Source organism: Octopus bimaculoides, chromosome 27 (assembly GCF_046866305.1).
Source record: "Octopus bimaculoides isolate indiv1 chromosome 27, ASM4686630v1, whole genome shotgun sequence".
In the NCBI taxonomy this organism is placed as follows: domain Eukaryota; kingdom Metazoa; phylum Mollusca; class Cephalopoda; order Octopoda; family Octopodidae; genus Octopus; species Octopus bimaculoides.
This window is the reverse complement of record NC_142954.1, coordinates 6,481,103-6,496,620: the sequence shown is the minus strand read 5'-3', so window position 1 is coordinate 6,496,620 and position 15,518 is coordinate 6,481,103. Positions and strand designations below refer to the sequence as shown.

Sequence of the window (15,518 nt, the reverse complement as noted above, 5' to 3'; positions counted from 1 at the left end):
TTGTGTCTGTGTTTTTCCCACACAACTGCTTGAAAACCAGTGTCATTTTGTTTACAGCCCCATAACTTAGTAGTTCAACAAAAGAGTCCTATAGAATAAATACCAAGCTTGAAAAGAAAAAAGTTTTGGGGTCAATTCATTTAACTAAAGATTCTTCAAGGTGGTGCCCCAGCATGGCTACAGTCTACACACACACACACACACAGAGTAACAGTGATAACTGTTACTTCTAATCTCTCAAACGTTGATTCTTTATAAATGTTTCCTGAGATGTAACCGCCTGCTCTTATGAACCGTACCATAAGCCAAATGAAAAACTCTGTCATCCTGCATACAGTGTTTAAAAACCTGATAGCTAACATTATTGATAGGATATCTAACCTCTCTTCTCCTAAAGAAATATTTGTTAAGGTCACTCCTACTATAACAATACCCTAGCTAACGTGGCTTCAAAGATAAGATACATTACAACCCTTCAAGTAAAATTATGAATCTTAATAATAGACCTAAAAATAGACATAAAAATATATGTCCTCCACTACTTTCTCCCTAAATGTTAAAACTTGTGCAGGCAAGAAATTTCTGTCTCTTTTTTGGATAAGCATTTCTCAGTGAACCACAAATACAGGAAGATTTTTAACAGACACTTGATTGAAATGTCATACAGCTGCTTCCCCAATATGTAAACATCACCGAAATCCCACTCCCAGTTGCAACTCTTGAGACACTGAAGCTTACCAGTTGACTACACATGTTAGATAAACTCTGTCATATACGAAGGGGTACCCAAAGGTAACTGGAAACATGCTCTGTGGGACAAGCCTGTCATAGTTCAGGCTTCTGCCACTAGAAGTCCCTTGATGCAGCCCCAGGCACCAGTCTGCCAATCAGCATGGTCGTGTGCAGTCATACTACCACTTGGTGTGTTTTTGTTTTGCAGTGCTTCTCTCCTGTTCGTTGATTTTTGTGATGGCTGAATCAAAGAAACAGTGTACTTCAGTGAAATTATGTCTTCTGTTGGGGGAAACAGTGGCTGAAACAGTTGCCATGCTTCAGACAGCTTAGAAGGATGTGGCCATGAGCAAAACAAGTTTACAAGTGGTTTCATGCTTTAGGAATGGTCACTTATCGCTTGAAGAACCAACCTCGTTCAGGGCGACTATCAGTCTCCCAAATGAATGAAAACATCATGAAAATTCATGAATTGATCTTGGAGGACGATCACTGAACAATTAACGAACTTGTTGATATGATTGGGTGTGTCCTGGAGCTCCTACCAACGAACTTTGAGCCAGGAATTGCGAATGAAAAGAGTTACAGCAAAAATTGTGCCTCGCTTGCTCACGGAAGATCAAAAACAATCACAACTGAATGCATGTCATGAACTGAAAGAACAGTCAGAAGTTGATCCGGACCTCTTTTTCGAAGGTCATCACTGCTGATGAAAGCTGGTGCTACGGAAGTTGCAGATGTGGAAGAGATGAAAAAAACAACAACAGAGGCGTTACAAGTCATCGTTTTTACTCATCTCTCATTGGATGGAGTACAGTTTTTTGCTTCGTCCCAACTGGAACCGATCTAAGGGCGATAACTTCATATCGCCTAGCAGTATTGTTGCACGGTAGAGTTTCGTTTTGGGGTTTATAGTTTACAATCCATGAGGCGGCGAGCTGGCAGAATCGTTAGCACGCCGGGTGAAATGCTTAGCAATATTTCGTCTGTCTTTACGTTCTGAGTTCAAATTCCGCCGAGGTCGACTTTGCCTTTCATTCTTTCAGGGTCGATAAATTAAGTAGCAGTTGCGTACTGGAGTCGATCTAATCGACTGCCCCCCCCCCCCCCAAAATTTCGGGCCTTGTGCCTAGAGTAGAAAAGTATATTTTACAACCCTAACTGACCAGGACAGTTACCTACCTCTAGTTGTAGAGGTTGTGTGCCTCTGACAAGTCGTCTATACCGCTAAAAGCCTTACAGATGCGAAACCAGGTAAATTTTCCGATTAACACCCGCACGATTTTCACTAGGGTGTTAAGGGTTGGGTTACGGTTAGGGTTACGGTTAGGGACGGAATTCCCTGACCCTAACCCTAAAACCCCAACCCTAACCTTAACCCTAAAACCCTAACCCTGACCCTAAAACTCTAACCCTAACACCCTAGTGAAAATCGTGCGGTGTGTTAATCTGAAAATTTACCCGAAACTAATGGGCACTCTCTGACCGGTCTTAACAAACGCCATTCTAAGTGTGTATGTGTATACACACACACACACACACACACACACACACATATATATACAAACATATTAATGCTAAATTTTTTTTAAAGTACCGGCATATATAATTTCTTATTCTGTTTTACTACATTTAATAAACTACATCAAACAACAACAATAAATAATAATTTACATTTAACATTAAATTCTATTTTATCCCGCTTCTAATTAAAATCTAAATAAACATAATATAAGACGGTGCCCAATTTGCAGCGCCTGCCGTAAACCACATCTCAGTTTCATTTTGTTACTAAACAGAGGTTAGTAGTTCCGTCCTCCTTGCCTTTTTAAAAAAATATATCTTATATGATATTAAAATGCTTCTTAGTTGTAAAAAAAATTAATAGTAGTAATAATTTGACAGTTATGTATAGTTGTGTATATTAATATTTATATATTATTTTTTTTTCTTTTGTGTTTATTTAATCGACGATCATAACGGAATGTTTTGTTATATAATATGTCGCAATACCAAATGCCTCTGTCTATCACTTTCTCGCATACTCACACATATTTAATATATATCTATAAACATGTTTATATATTTATAAACATATTTATATATTTATAAACATATATATTTATAAACATGTTTATACACACACACACACACACACATATATATAAACATGTTATATATAATTTACCTGTAATTTTGGATTTTGTCCCTAATATTATTATTATTATTATTATTATTATTATTATATATATATATATATATATATATATATATATAAACATGTTTTATATAATATATATATATATATATATATATAAGCATGTTTTATATATATATATATATATATATATATATATATATATATATAAACATGTTATATATATATATATAAACATGTTATATATATATATATATAAACATGTTATATATATATATATATATATATATATATATATATATAAACATGTTATATATATATATATATATATATATATATAAACATGTTATATATATATATATATATATATATATATAAACATGTTATATATATATATATATATAAACATGTTATATATATATATATATATATATATATATATATATAAACATGTTATATATATATATATGTATATATATAAACATGTTATATATATATATGAACATGTAAACACGTTTATGTGTGTGTGTGTATGTGGTTGCCTGTATGTGTATATATGTAGTTTATTTATGTACGTGTGTGGCGATTATCCCTTTCTGTCAATTAGTTTAATGTGTCTGGAATTCTAAATTATAAACATAAAGCACTATGTTTATTGATGTTTATCAAAACAGCGCAGTATATGGTTAAATACCTCCTATTTATTTACATAAAAGGAGACGATTTAAAATTCCAGAGTACATCGACCAGACGATCGAAACAACAATAATACGACGATTAAAAAGTTCAAAGAATATTGGTTGAGTTTCACTCATCAGGAGTATTAACCATAGTTGTTCTTTTCTACTCTAGACACAAAGCACGGGGTCGATAATTAAGTATCAGTTGCGTACTTAGGTCGATCTAAGTACGCAACTGGGATCTTTTTTAAAACGGGGGCCACATTTTTCATTAATGTTTTACGTAGTGATTTTGGTACGGAAAGACTTTCAAACTTCGTATACTTATCTATTTTGTGTTATAGAACAGAAAAATATTTTTGTATTCGAATTTATTTCATGTAAAAAATTGTCTTATTTCGATAACTTCAACCAATCACTGACAAGTATTCAGTTGTTTATATTTACTCCTTTGGCTGATTAAGCGGTGTAAAGCGTATTTAATTTCCATAGCTTCGTTTTTCTTTTTTCTTTTTAAATTTGCTGTTTTACCCTAACCCTAACCCTAACCCTATTACCGATAGAATTGTTTCAGAATCGTTTGTTTATGTAGTCGGCACTTAATGTATATTGGCTGAATGGACGTCAGTGATTGGTTGAAATTACAGAAATACGACAACTTTAACATGGAATAACTTAGGGATTTCTTTTTTTTTTTAAGAAGACTAAGAGAAAAAGATGTTTTATATGACACATTCTACCAGTGTTCCAAGTTTCAAAGTATTTCGTTAATGAAAAATGTGGCCCCCGTTTTAAAAAAGATCCCGCAACTGATACTTAATTTATCGACCCCGAAAGGTTGAAAGGCAAAGTCGACCTCTGCGGAATTTGAACTCAGAACGTAACGGCAGACGAAATACCGCTAAGCATTTCGCCTGGCGTGCTAACGTTTCTTATTTCTTTATTGCCCACAAGGGGCTGAACATAGAGGGCCCAAACAAGGACAGACAAAGGGACTAAGTCGATTACATCGACCCCAGTGCGTAACTGTTCCCATCTCACCCACTGGACAACCTGTTTTCGTTTGGGGAATTTCAACCATGTTTCGTGGTCTGCTACTACAACAGCTCCTTTATAGGATCCAGTTAGCTCAAGACATCATTAGGAGGAACCACGTCCGGTTTCGGCCCCTACTCCTCTACCGTTTTGACGTGGCGGCCCCCCCCCCACTTTCGGAGGTGTCTTCAGCTCTGGTGTTGGGTGCATGTCTTCTTTCTTCTATTCCCTGGCCTCTTCGATGTAGCATCAATGAGTGTCAGCGTCCGACTGACTGTCTTGTCAAATCCCCCTTTTTATACCTGCTGCTAGGCTCCAGCAGGCTGCCCCAGCAAGTTGTCACGTGACACTGTCTAAATTTCCTGCTGCTAGGGTCCAGTAGGCAGCCCCAGCAAGTTGTCAAGTGAAACAAGCAGTTTGTCAAAAAGTAAGTACCAGGCTGAGAAATATTGAATACTGTAGTGGATTTGTTCCACTAAAGCCTTCGTTGTGGTGTCCAAGCATGGCTGAAAACAATAGATAAAGATAAATGACTCTATGGGGTCACTAGTCAATGAGGGAACCTCTAAGTGATTTGTTTGAAATCCTAGAAACAGCAGCCAGATCTTTCTCAAATCACAGCCCAAAATTCTTATAAAAGGAGACATAAGATAATGAATTCTTGGGAGCCTTGTGCTTGAATATACCGTAATGCAAAGACTTTCTGTGATAACTCGTAACTGACATGGGGCTAAGCGGCAGCAACAATTTCGTCAACCCGGATCTTTTAGTTTTAAAAGTGAAACTCTTTTACTCTTTTACTTGTTTCAGTCATTTGACTGCGGCCATGCTGGAGCACCGCCTTTAGTCGAGCAAATTGACCCCCAGGACTTATTCTTTGGAAGCCTAGTACTTATTCTATCGATCTATTTTGCCGAACTGCTAAGTTACAGAGACGTAAACACACCAGCATCGGTTGTCAAGCGATGTTGGTAGGGGACGAACACAGACACAAACATATACACACACACACACACACGCACACACACACACGCACACACACACACACACACACACATATATACGACGGGCTTCTTTCAGTTTCCGTCTACCAAATCCACTCACAAGGCTTTGGTCGGCCCGAGGCTATAGTAGAAGACACTTGCCCAAGGTGCCACGCAGTGGGAATGAACCCGGAACCATGTGGTTGGTAAGCAAGCTACTTAGCACACAGCCTTCTTTACATTTGAAATTATAAACTATTTGAAATATGCTTATTTTGATCTTTAAATCACAAAACGTGGTTGCAATGAATCCAGTCACATGGCTCTGGGTTTGCGTGACACCTTGGAAGTGTCTTCTATATTAGGCCCAGGCTCATATGAATGCGTGTATGTATGAGGTGGCACTCCGCCGGTTACAACAACAAGGGCTCCAGTTGATCTGAACAACGGAACAGCCTGCTCGTGAAATTAACGTGCAAGTGGCTGAGCACTCCACAGACACGTGTACTCTTAACGGGGAGATTCAGCGTGACACAGAGTGTGACAAGGCTGACCCTTTGAATTACAGGCACAACAGAAACAGGAAGAAAGAGTGAGAGAAAGCTGTTGTGAATGAGTACAGCAGGGTTCATCCCCCCACCTCCCAAATATTCCACTTGTTTTATATTCAGACTGGCAAGGTCTGGCCTCTCACGCCTACCCTACAATGTCATTCTAAAAATAAACAATCGCATCATCAAAATCTCAGTTATGAGATAATGTTTAATTAATCAAAAATGTGTGAATCAATAATCATTACATTTGACAGAATAATCTGAAAGCTAAGGGGTTAATACAGTCCTTCCAAGGAATGGTAAGTTCCAATAGAACTACCTGCTTGAATGGTAACAATTTTTCTTTTTCTTTTTTCTTTTTTAGCCAAGTTCTTTCAGAAACGCAGAATCTCTTCCAAGAACCATGAATAAGGTAGGTTAATAAGGAAGTATATTTATATTTATTTATTTCCTGTTTGGGTCTAATGAAGAATTAAAGGCTACTTGAGTGCTGTTGTATGGAATAAGACGCAAACTTTGGAACTAATAGTATGGTAGATCAGAACTCAGAGAAATGCTTTTGTTTCTTTCGTTTTGTTAAAGCAGACTTTTTTTTTATTCCCTTTGCTGCATGACAAACACGCTTTCTTAGAGTGAATTTACCATGTTATTATACACAGACGTGGAGGCACAATGGCCCAGTGGTTAGGGCAGCGGACTCGCGGTCATAGGATCGCGGTTTCGATTCCCAGACTGGGCGTTGTGAGTGTTTATTGAGTGAAAACACCTGAAGCTCCACGAGGCTCCCTAGAATCAGTTCCTTTAACATCCATCCCTCATTCTCACTATCATCCTTTCCCCATTTTATTTTCCACTGACCATCTCTTTCTGCTCCTCTAAGTTTCCCTCTCTCTTGTCTGAACTGCATCTTAGGACTGCCATACCTCATGTTTCCTGTCAGTCTCACTGTCCTTCCACCTTTGTCCCCGCCTTACTAGAGCCACCACTACATACCTCTGACATCCATCTCTGTCCTTGTACATCTCTTTCCCCCACTCTCGCACCCTGCACATCATTTCCCGATTTTCTGATCTATCTACAGGTTTATTATATTGCTGCTCTCCACCCAACCTGTCCTACCACTTATCATCTCTTTCTCGCCCAGCTATTGTTTTTATCTTCTTTCCCATACTGATATTTACCATCGATCACACCTCCACCCTTATAACCTCAGTTTCCTATCTCTAACCACCTATTACCCTCCTCTCACACTCCTAGGAACTTATTCACCCCCCCCTCTTTTCTTCAGTCTGTGTTCACTTTTACACTCACCACCTTGTACCTTTAGATATATTCACATTTAAATCTACCAGAATGTATTAAAACTGAATAGACGTGTCATTGTTTGGATTTTCGCTGTTCTGTGTGTATCTCATAAATCATTATCTATTTAACAGATACATAAAACTATTGTAGTCTTAGATATATTATATCTGAAACAATGGGACAGTTACAGCTAGAGCAGTTTTGATTTTTGGTTTGCTCGGTTATGTCAACTTAGAGTTGACCATATTTCTGTTCAAAACATTTTCATAAGTTTGTCCTAAATGTCCATGTTTGTTTACAGATTTTAAGTTAGTCCTTGTTTCATAAGTTCTGAGTAATATAAAGCTTTCCTTTCATGAGTCCCAAGTTACTCTGGTGGTTGAAAAAGAAATTGGGAATGTTTATCATATATGATACATGGATCATACGTTCTGTGTATAATATCTGATACACAAGACAGGCAAAGGGTTAAGGAAGGTGATGTTCTCCAATGAGGAAAAAAACAACACCAATCAGATATTCATGTTTGAGTGAGTATGCCAGAAATTGATAATGAATAGAGCCATTTTGTTAATTTTTCTCTTTTGTCATCTTTTCAAATTGTTTCCAGATGAATTTTTGTAAATTAAGGAGAACTAGGTTTGACGAACTTGTGAACCACTTCCGACAATTTTATTATAAACCCTTGGAACAACATGCAAAGACAACTAGCTCAGGTACGTCTCTTTTTCTTTCTTTCTTTCTGTTTTTTTTTTTAATTACTGCATCATCATCATCATCATCGTTTAACGTCCGCTTTCCATGCTAGCATGGGTTGGACGATTTGACTGAGGACTAGTGAACCAGATGGCTACACCAGGCTCCAGTCTGATTTAGCAGAGTTTCTACAGCTGGATGCCCTTTCTAACTCCAACCACTCAGAGAGTGTAGTGGGTGCTTTTAGGTGCCACCGGCACGAAGGCCAGTCAGGCGGTACTGGCAACGGCCACGCTCAAATTGGTGTATTTTACGTGCCACCTGCACAAGAGCCAGTCCAGCGACATTGGCAACGATCTCGCTCGAAAGTCTTTACACATGCCACGGGCACAAGTGCCAGAAAGGCGGTGCTGGGCACAGGTGCCATCACAATTTCGCTTTCGCTTGCCCCAACAAGCCGAGTTTTGTGTCCAATGAAGGAGATGACGTTGGCAGGGGTGCCAGTCATCGAATTTTCATGTACATGGTATTGTCATCTAAGAAGACTAGAGGGTCCTCAAAAACTATACACTTGAAAGCAGTTCTCTGCAACCTTTTTTCACTTGCAGTACACTTATATTCTTTTCAAAATTCGGCAGTACAAGTATAGGGAAAAAAATTATATTCAGGTTACACTACGATACACCTAACATTGTTTCATGGCACACTGGTTGCAGAGCACAGCTCCAAAGAGTATATAGGCTGTGTTCAAGGCCCCAGCATTAGAGAGCCAACTATGTCCTTCAGATATCTAAATTAACCTCACCGCTGTCCGTGTTTTATGAAGGCGCGTCATTAGGGGTGAGATTTATTCTATTTGCCGGTTGGCTGTTATGTTTTATGTTGCTATTTTTCCTGGTTTTGTAGGTGTCTAGCTTGTTATTGACCCGAGAAACAATAGCCCCCCCCCCCCCCCCCCAACACAACACTAGCACAGATAAACTCAATAATTTATGCGGCTGCAGAGAGAGAAATAAGTGTCAATTCTCTAATAGGTGTAAAACAAAAAACGTAGTATACCAATGCGATGTAGTTGCAAATAACCATACAAAATCTTATATAGGAGCCACGAAGAATCAATGATACTTAGATAGGGTAGGGGGTGTGGTTTTTCTTTTGTAATTTTTTGTCATGTGTTTGTTTTATTTCTTGTGTTTCAGGTTTAAAACAGCTTAACTGGACAGATCCAAGTGATGGCGTTTATCCACTTAATAAATCATTTCCTTTGCGTGGTAACATTGGTCTCTCAGAGTCTTATTTAAACAAGTCTGGTAATGCCGAAGCTGCTACTATTACTACTACTACTACCACTCCAGCCCCCATGACAAATGTTTCAAGTATCCCTCGAACCGTTATAATGGAATACGAGTATCTGGTAAGAGTTATTATTTCTTCCTTTCTGTTCTTTTTTTCCTGGTTTTCTTTAGTGTGGCTCTGGGAGTTAAGAAGTTTGCTTCCTGACCACATGGTTTCATGTTCAGTCCTACTGTGTGGCACCTTGGGCACATGTCTTCTGCTATAGACCCAAGTTGACAAAAGGCTTGTGAGTGAAAGTGTGTGTATATGTGTGTAGTTGTGTGTGTGTGTGTGTGTGTGTGTGAAGGCATGTGGCTTAATGGTTAGGGTATTAGCTCATGATTGTAAGGCCACGAGTTCAATTCACAGTGGCGCATTGTGCCCTTGAGCAAGAAACTTAATTTCATATTGTCATTGTAGAAATAAACTATCACATTATCGAAATCTTGTAGCTATGAGATAATGCATGATTAATTCAAAACAATGGAAATAAATAGGCATTGTATTTGATTAAGGAATCTAAATGCTAAAGGATTAATGGAAGTCCATATTTATCGACTTCTATTTTCACTTTCATTTTTATTTTTATATTTTGCTTCACAGAAACAAGACACTGGGTGTACTGCTGATTTCCAAGACAGTGACATTTTAGAATGTATCGTTCAGTCATGTCCGGAAACATTGAAAAATTGTAAGGAAGACCTTCATTAATTGTTGGAACCCATAACTGTTTTCCTCTTTCTTGTTTTGTTTCATTGGAGCTGGCTGTGTTTTTTCTTATGTTCAGAAAAAACTTCAAGTAATATAAACCACTTCCATTTTTTATAATCCATCCTTAAAACCATTTCCATTATCCATTATCTTTCCCCAGCCATGCTCTTTCCCATTCCACATTATCCTCTTCCAGCCAACTCTTAAAATTACTGACCTGGTGCCAAAATTTGAAACCATGAACTAGCAGAAATTTAGCAGCATTTCTTCTGGCTTTTTACATTCTAAGTTCAAATTCCGCTGATGTTGACTTCGTCTTTCATCCTTTCAGGGTTGATGAAAATAAGTACCAGTTACGTACTGGGGATTGATGTAACGACTAGCCCTTCCCCCAAAATTTCATGCCTTGTGTCTTTAGTAGAAAGAATTATTATTATTATTATTATTATTATTATTATTATTGAGTGAGAGAGCAGTGCATGCCATCAAAGTGACACTGGGGTACAAATATACAAAGCCTAATATACCCATCATGACTACCCGTCTGATAAGGGTACACCGGGCACATGCATCACAACCATGTGTGCGTGACATGGTGATCTCATATCAAGATAAACAGCACATAACCTCGCAGGTGGGGCCCAGTTAGAATTTTCTTCAGGTCGAGTAGCCCATCCTGCTCAAAAGGTCCCTGAATAAGGTTTGTTTTAGGATGTTGAGCAAAACACCCATGTTTCCAAAGGTGAATTATTCAAACCTCAAAGAATTCCTCTCAGCACATAACCATGATGCTCCCCCACTACTTCTGCTCGTGATCAGAGATGCACATATCGTCAGCCACCAAGGGACATGCTCAACTGGTTAAGGTCAAACAACTGACAAGCAAATCTGCGATATTCAGCAGAATATTTGCTGTAGCCCAACTTTTTATACCAAGACAAAACCATGTACTGATTACACTTCCAATCAATTAAGATCAGAAGCCACGAGAGCCACTGCCTGGTACTGCATCCGGGCATTTTATTATTATTATTATTATTATTATTATTATTATTATTATTATTAGGACAGTGAGCTTTGCTTTTCATCCTTTTGAGTTCAGTGAAATAAGTGCTTGACAAGTACTACGATCAATGCAAACAACTCCCCTCCTTGGCCTCCATGAAAATAATCCGCTGGCCCTGTACCGAAATTTGAAAACCTTATTTCTATTTGCAGTATTTAATCCACTTTTCCATGACCGGGACATTATGAACGATATCTTCACCGTCATTACGATCAGCCAAAAGACAGAAAATGATATGGCAACGTTTAATAGTACTGTCAAGAAGGAACGAGAAGGTCTCCATAAAAGTGTAAGTATACTCGAATCTGATGTTCGAGAAACTGCTTTCTATATGTCTCTTGAATTACCAGTTTTCTTTCACACTCACTCCTCTCTCTTTCCCCTCAATTCTATCTCTCTCTCACTCAGTTCTCCATTTCTCTGTCTCACTGTACACTCAATTTTTCTCTATCACTCAAATTTTTCTCCATCACTCAAATTTTTCTGTCACACAAATTTTTCTCAATCACTCAATTTTTTCTGTCATTCAAATTTTTCTCTATCACTCAAATTTTTCTGTCATTCAAATTTTTCTGTCATTCAAATTTTTCTCTGTCACTCAAATTTTTCTCTATCACTCAAATTTTTCTCTATCACTCAAATTTTTCTATCACTCAAATTTTTCTATCACTCAAATTTTTCTCCATCACTCAAATTTTTCTGTCACACAAATTTTTCTCAATCACTCAATTTTTTCTGTCATTCAAATTTTTCTCTGTCACTCAAATTTTTCTCTATCACTCAAATTTTTCTCTATCACTCAAATTTTTCTCTATCACTCAAATTTTTCTATCACTCAAATTTTTCTCCATCACTCAAATTTTTCTGTCACACAAATTTTTCTCAATCACTCAATTTTTTCTGTCATTCAAATTTTTCTCTATCACTCAAATTTTTCTCTGTCACTCACACTCAATTCTCCCATTCTTTCCCTCATGCTTTTTCCCTCTGACTCTACATTCCCTCAACTTTCTTTCACTTAACTCTCTCTTTCTCTCCCTCAACTCTGTCACTCTCACCCAGTTCACCTACACTTGATTCTCTTTTTCTCTCATTCTCTCAACCCTGTCTCTCTCTCTCTCTCCTTCAATTCTCCCTTTCTTTCCCACTTTTCACTCAGCTGTCTCTTACTCTATGCTCTCAATTCTTCTTACTTCAATTTCTCTCACTCAACTCTCCTTTCCAACTCTCTCTTACTCTCTCTCCCAACTTACTGTCCCACTCTGTTTCTCTTACTCTGAATTCTTTGGATCTCTCTCTGTCACTCAACTTTACCTTTTTATTTCAGTTCATGGAAGGAGCTAAAATAATTTCCAATTCTCTGAAGGAAGTTGGCTTTTGGGCTGACTACCTCGATACATCAACTGGAAAACTCGTAAGTAGATTCCTTCGCCCATCCCCTCTCTCTTTTCCTGTCCCCTCCTTATTTTCTGTCTATCTAGTTATCTATCTATTTGTCTGTATATCTGTCTGTCAACTTACCTATATATATATATATATATATCTATGTGTGTGTGTGTATGTTTATGCGTAGATATATATTGTCTGTCTCTCTAGTTACCTATCTATTTGTCTATATTTGTCTGTCTACTTATTTATGTGTGTGTGTATGTATGGATATATATAGATATATACACACATATATATATGTGTGTGTGTGCGTGTGTATATATATATATATATATATATAAATATAAATATAATTAAGGGATCAGCAACAGTTGCTTCACCACATACCGAAGCAACTGTTGCTGATCCCTTAATTATGTTTATAAATTTATAAGAACTTTTAAATAAGTTCTTCACTGATAATGGTGTTTACATACCGAAGGGCTTGGTAAAAATTATTAATTATTAATTTATTAATAAATTAATAATCCTTTACCCTTTTATTTGTATATATATATATATATATATATATAATATAATAATAATAATATTAGGGGTAAAAACTCAATTAAAATCAATTTATAAAAAATTAAAATTAAATTAAGTTTCACAGTCATTTTATTATCTTTATCTTATGATATTTACTTTGTATTATATTATACTTATTTATTGTGCTTTTACTAATTAACTTTTCTATATGTGACTGGATTTTCATCGATGAGTTCATGAACCTTGGTTCTTTTCCCTAAAACTATATACATATAAAGTGAAGTATATTTGCCACTTAAATGTGGCTGACCCCGAGGGGTGGATGTTACTGTTGCTTTTAGCCCCAGGAGGACATCTCCTCTAGCTGGCTATCGACACACATCTGTGTCCTGTCTGTATTTGCCAAGGGAAGTTATCTTTCCCATCTTGATCTACGATACGTACGTACTCGAGTTTCAGGGTTATTTCCCTTCTTCAGCGTACGACAATCGCCGACCTTCGATGCAAAAGATAATTCTTGGCAAATATATGTACCTTTTTCCAGTGAAATTATTCACTGATATCGAAAAATACAAAGAATATATATGCATGTATATACACATATATGTACATACTTACATCTACATGTGTATATAGATGCATATCAGGGTACAGGACGTTAGGAACAATGAACTACAGACCACGCAATGAACACATAGGAAAACAGATAGCCACTTGGAATTAATCCTTCATCAGCTGCCTCTGTTTTAACTTGACGTTTTGTGGTTCTTTTCCCTAAAACTTTATATATATATATAAAGTTGTTGTATATTGTCAACTTAATGTGACAATCCCAATAAGGGAATATACTACTGCTGTTTAGCCCTAGGAAGCTGGACCGCTTCCTGTCGGCCTTGACACATTTACTGTGTCCTTATGTTTGCGAGGGGGAGACAAACTCCTCCACCCAGCCTAGCCAGCATTCAGGGACATGTTTCTGAGTCTTTGCTCGTCATCAGCCTGAAGTAGCATGACCAGCTGGCTGAAGAAGTCTGTCAACCTCTCGCAAACATATATAATCACAGTGAAATATATTCACTGGTTACCATAATTAGAAATAACACATTTCTAAATCTCTCAGAGAGATTTAAGCAGTAGTAAGCGTCCAGGTTTCACAGATCAACACATTATCAAACATACACATAAACACACCTGTACATTCATATGTCTAATACATAGATTTTTTTTTTTTTTTTTCTATTTCTGTTACAGTTTGGGTCCCCGCATCCACATGAGGTCATGTTGGAGACTGACGAACGGTATCGGTATCTGGGATTTGACATTGAAGACATAATCTGCTGTTATGTGATCTCCCATCATAAGTGGGGTACACACTCATACGTTGGGTGTCTTTTCACCAACCTCCCGCCTGACCACCCAGTCTTAAAAACCATGGAACACAAGACAATGACAGGCAAAACTCGCTCTTAAAACAAGTTTCTGCTAACAGTTATTATTATTATTATTATTATTATTATTCTGAAGGTGGCAGGTTGACAGAATGGTCAGCATGATAGATAAAATGCTTAGTGACATTTAATCCGTCTTTACATCCTGGGTTCAAATACCACTGAGGTTGACTTTCATCCTTTCAGGGGTAGATAAAATAAGTACCAGTTGAGCACTGGTGGGGGTCAATGTAATCAACTACTGTTCCCGCTTTTCAAGATTTCTGACCTTGTGCCCTCAATTCAAAACCATAATTGTTAAATATCTAAGCTATGTTTTCTTAGGGGAAAACCCAACAAATCTAGCTTTTGTTTGTGAAGCTACACAAATATTTCAAGGAATGTAATATTTAAAAGATATATTGTCTTTTGGTATTTGTGTGTAATAAAATAATTTAAATTTAATAAATTTGAATTTGTAGTTTTCTTCTCCAGTCAGTATATCATCATCATCATCATCATCATCATCATCGTCGTTTAACGTCTGCTTTCCATGCTAGCATGGGTTGGACGATTTGACTGGGGACTGGTGAAACCAGATGGCTACACCAGGCTCCAATCTGATTTGGCAGAGTTTCTACAGCTGGATGCCCTTCCTAACGGCATGGCTGTGTGGTTAGGAAGCTTGCTTCCCAGCTACATGGTTTCGGGTTCAGTCCCACCGCGTGGCATCTTGGACAAGTGTCTTCTGCTATAGCCCCGAGCCGACCGAAGCTTTGTGATTGAATTTTGTAGGCGGACGTTACTGCCGTGTGTGTATATGTCTGTGTATGTGCTTGTGCCTCTCTCCCAGAGAGTGAGAGAGGGAATATATATATATGTATCTATATATATATACATATATACACACACACATATA

General features: G+C 37.4%; 1 protein-coding gene across 4 annotated transcripts in view; it reads left to right on the top strand.

The window, feature by feature from the left end:
* The window catches only part of LOC106877216 (cobalamin trafficking protein CblD), a 48,897-nt gene extending 33,829 nt beyond the window's left edge, over positions 1 to 15,068 (top strand). For 2 of the 4 annotated variants that reach the window (XM_014926072.3, XM_089343596.1), the window contains exons 2-8: positions 6,507 to 6,554; positions 8,058 to 8,163; positions 9,343 to 9,557; positions 10,082 to 10,169; positions 11,408 to 11,544; positions 12,583 to 12,669; positions 14,424 to 15,068. In XM_014926072.3, coding sequence (XP_014781558.1) covers positions 6,507 to 6,554; positions 8,058 to 8,163; positions 9,343 to 9,557; positions 10,082 to 10,169; positions 11,408 to 11,544; positions 12,583 to 12,669; positions 14,424 to 14,642 — 900 coding nt within the window. In that variant the 3' untranslated portion in view covers positions 14,643 to 15,068. Of the gene's footprint in view, positions 1 to 2,501; positions 2,534 to 4,788; positions 5,033 to 6,506; positions 6,555 to 8,057; positions 8,164 to 9,342; positions 9,558 to 10,081; positions 10,170 to 11,407; positions 11,545 to 12,582; positions 12,670 to 14,423 lie in introns of those variants that run through there. The other 2 variants (XM_014926073.3, XM_089343597.1) reach the window with 2 other exon arrangements.
* Positions 15,069 to 15,518: the final 450 nt, after the last annotated feature.